Source organism: Pungitius pungitius, chromosome 10 (assembly GCF_949316345.1).
Source record: "Pungitius pungitius chromosome 10, fPunPun2.1, whole genome shotgun sequence".
NCBI classification, from domain to species: Eukaryota; Metazoa; Chordata; class Actinopteri; order Perciformes; family Gasterosteidae; genus Pungitius; species Pungitius pungitius.
The window spans coordinates 6785832-6789748 of NC_084909.1; the positions used below are offsets into that span (position 1 = coordinate 6785832).

Here is a 3917-nt window from a genome sequence, read left to right on the forward strand (position 1 = left end):
ACAGCTGAAAAGAAATAAACGACGTTAAATGAATCCACGTCTCCCGCGGCGCGACGGTTAGATCCCCCAAAATAATGCAGCTTGTTTCGGCCAAAGGTTTCCCACTGATGTTCTTTTTTCAGGATAAGCTACGTTAAAACAAAATGGATTATTTACCCATAGCCCGTTTTCGTGTTTTTTAAGATTCAATCAGCCCAGATGTTTGACAACATCTGCAACCAGTGAGCAGCAGCAGCAGCAGCAGCAGCAGCAGGAAACCATGTCGGCTAAATGCTAAACACGACCATAAATCTACACGACGAGCCTTTTGCAGCTCACACGGTGTCTGCTACAATAACCAACATGATACTGCTTTGTGTCAGCTCCCATTAAAGCTGCACCATGCTGAAGCCTTTCTTTTCACGTGGGATCAGGGTGGAGGAGTGAAGAGGGGGGGGGAGGTGTGTGTGTGTGTGTGTGTGTGGGAGGGGGGGGGGGTCAATCAGACACCTTTCTTGTCATAATTTAAATCATTATTTTACTGCTTTTGAAACTTTGCACATTATGTACATAACCTTCAGAAACAGATAAATAAATTAAAGTCATCAATACAAAACTAAATATTTTCTATGTTGACTAAGCACATCTCGACGAATACAGAAAGCCTAAAGCCCTGTTCCACAGCGTATCCAGTACAGCACAAAACAAGTCTGAAAGGTATGTACAAAATACAGTGACAAATGAGCTGCTCACCATCAGGATATTTCTTTTTTATAAAGCAGCAAATTGCCAGACCTTTTACATTTTCACATAACATAGGGCGGCATAGAAAAGCTTTGCTTGCGTTAAGTGCAGCATTAACAACACAGTGTTGTAATTTCAAAACACACTTACAAAAATGAACACTGACCTCAACAGAAGAAACTAGTCTGAATAATTTAACTTAAATAACAAACACGTAAACAACATAGAGCGAGTTGAGGCTTTGCACAGAATGCCCTGGGGTTGAGTGTGCCGAAAGAACAATAGTTCAATGCACTAATTAGCATTATTTGGTAAAAGAATGAACCGTTAACTGTTAATGAATGCAGATCGATTTCAGGTCATCGTCACTTTGGGGCCAACATCTGGTGTAAACCAACACGTGTTTTTCTTACAAACAGAATAATTCACACAAGTATTTTTTTTTTAAGGAAAAAAAATTAAACTGCCACAAAAGTGATGAACAGGAGCCTAAAAAAAAAACAAAAAAAAAAACATCCGCTGGTCAACAACTTCCGCTGACTGTCACAGACTCGTCGCCCGTGGGCGCTTCGCGTGCCTTTTCAGCCTTAACTCCCTGCTTGCCGTCATCCTGTGTGAAGAGGCCTCTGTGTCGGCATTGGCTGCAGCAGACTCCGGGGTCTCCGTCGTTGTGTTTTCAGTGCCGGGCCGCGCCGAGGGGCCCCAAAATCCCCCATCGCGATACACGAGCCGCGGCAGAGTCCAGGGCTTCGGGTCTCCGTTCACATGAGCTGTGACTGTTGCATAGACTCTTGGTGTGCGGTGGGATACCACGAGGTGTAGCTGGGAATGTACGATCCGGTTGTCCCCACCGGAGTCTTCACGGTGGTCGGTGAGCTCCAGACCGGCGCCACCGAGGGAGAAACGCTCGACAGTCCGCGGCCGGTGGCCAAAGCGGCGGCGTCGATTGTGCCCCCGCCTTGCTTCATCAGTTTCTTGAATTTAGATCGCTTATTTTGAAACCAAATCTTCACCTGCAGAGACAGAGTCAATTATTATTATTATTATTTTAATGGACTGTTTTGAAGGATAAGGCACTTTTGCGCAGGTTTCCTATTGCAAAGACAAGCCCAAAGATGTTTTAACCAGACCTATCAATAACTTTGCCCTTTAAAGGTGTGGTTAACCCATACATGACAGGGACATACTAAACCTGTAACTTCTTGACAAATAATATTTAACCATTTGATAAATGCTGTCTATTATCAACAACAAAAATAGAAAACAACAAGGCCTGTTGCGTGGGGTAAAAAAAGCTACATCTATAAAGGAGTGGAGCTCCTCGCGCGCGTGTCGTGGACTTGCCTGTGTTTGAGTGAGACCCAGCGACGCTGCCAGCTCGGCTCTCTCCGGCAACGCCAAGTACTGCGTTTGTTGAAATCTCCTGTTCAGAGCTTGCAGTTGTAAACTGGAATAGATAGTCCTGGGTTTCCTGATCTTTTTCCCCTTCCCGTTAAATCGAACCTCTCCGCCTTCGACCACTGTGTTTTTCTCCGCTTCTGGCGCTGAGGAGGGAGAGAAGGAGGGAGAGAGAGAGGACACCAATGAGCAGGCGTCTGTGGACCACGGCGCAGCGCGGCTTCGGATGCTCGGCAAGTTTTACGGGGTGCACTTTAACTATAATTATCCTTAATTGCATACATTGTTTATAGCGTTACGCAATAAATAATTACCGAGCCTAATTCCGACATCTGGGTGCGTCGTTTTCGCCGCGGCGACGAAACGCAACCCAGACGAGAGCGGCGCCAACACGCAAAGTTCATATTCTAGCATCCAAAGAAGCCGCCGGACACTTACCTGTCTCCTCTAAGCGTGTCTGTGTGAGTGCCGAGCTGTTTTGGTAGGTCTGTACTGTGCTGAGATATGGGCTGGTGGCGTGGCCGCCGACAGAGTTCACGTATGGATAACCCAGAGATCTGGGGAACGACGAGGCTGGACTGTAGCTGTCGTGCTGGGCATGACCTGCAGAATGTAAACAGTGCATTGGATAGTGTCCGTGAGACATGGAGGAAGGCGACATTTGTTGACTCGGGGATCCAAACTCCATGAAAACGGGTTTTCCTGAAGCGGGGCTATTAAGACTTTCTGGAATTGTAGTCATTGTCATCTCTTCTGGCGGTTCGCCTTGTCTCGCTTTTGTTGTTTTCCTTCTATGATCTCAGTGAAGGATGGGTCCCAATTTAAGCCGAACAGATTTTTTCTGTTTCCATTCATAAGAAAATGTAGTTTGTGCCTGTGAAAAGTCCTAGGTATGATGCTGTGGACCAAGACAAACTCGCTCAAAGGTTTGAATCTCGGACTCATGAATATTCATCAAAGACTGTTGCTGATTGGTCCACTCTCTCCAAGAGGGAAGCCGATTGGCGACGCTGGGGCTGGGTCCGAAGAATCCGATAAAGTCAAGGAAAGCCACAGACATCTAAGACACCCGTTGACATGTCAAGATTTGCTCTTAATATTTTTTGTTATTTGTATTATTATTTACAAATCGTCAAATACAAAATTATTTTTAAAAATCCCGTTTATGCGTAATTGTGATAATATTGGATGGCATTCAGTGATGACACCTGGTCCACTATTGTCTCAGCACTATTCACATTTGTATTATGGAATAATAAAGTCATCTACATGGGAGCAGCGGTGGATTTTACACGGTACAATCAGGTGCATCATTGTAATAAAAGTGCGGCCTCATTTATTAACGTTAAATAATCATTTCCATCCTCGTTGAAGCTACTCCGGACAGTTTGATTAAATACTTCTTTTTTTATAGATTACAGCTCTATCTGAAGGAAGGTGTATTAGCATAACACTAGTGTTCAATTTTCATAAGTAGGTTTGTAATTAGTCATGTATTTAACACTTAGGTCTCAGTTACATCTGTCCGTGGGAGACGTTCTGCTTTGATGTGAAACCAGGTTTGTTGGCTCAGTTGGCTCGTTTTATTTTATAAAACAAACAACGTCAAAGCCTACAAAAAGGCCCATAATAATTAATAATTAACAGGCCGGGTTCTAAGTCGATTTTAAACACCTTTTAAAAAAGCAACTGGCTTTAATTATGGCTTTATTCGTGGCAATAAGACGATCAGCCTAACCAGGATAAACTGCTTGTTGCATCTCACGCGGGCCTCTTTTATTTTTTTTAATCCCGAT

The 3917-nt window shown here is 44.2% G+C and overlaps 1 protein-coding gene across 2 annotated transcripts; it reads right to left on the reverse strand.

The window, feature by feature from the left end:
- Window positions 1–500: 500 nt before the first annotated feature.
- Window positions 501–3657, reverse strand: dlx1a (distal-less homeobox 1a). Of its 2 annotated transcripts, none has more exons than XM_037489567.2 (3): window positions 2560–3657; window positions 2068–2261; window positions 501–1736 (listed from the first exon to the last, which is right to left on the reverse strand). In XM_037489567.2, the coding sequence occupies exons 1-3, from the start codon at window positions 2867–2869 to the stop codon at window positions 1485–1487; spliced, it is 756 nt and encodes a 251-aa protein (XP_037345464.1). In that variant the 5' UTR covers window positions 2870–3657; the 3' UTR covers window positions 501–1484. The 2 variants fall into 2 exon arrangements, with proteins under 2 accessions (XP_037345464.1, XP_037345463.1); XM_037489566.2 differs by having other exon boundaries at window positions 2068–2267; window positions 2560–3651.
- Window positions 3658–3917: the final 260 nt, after the last annotated feature.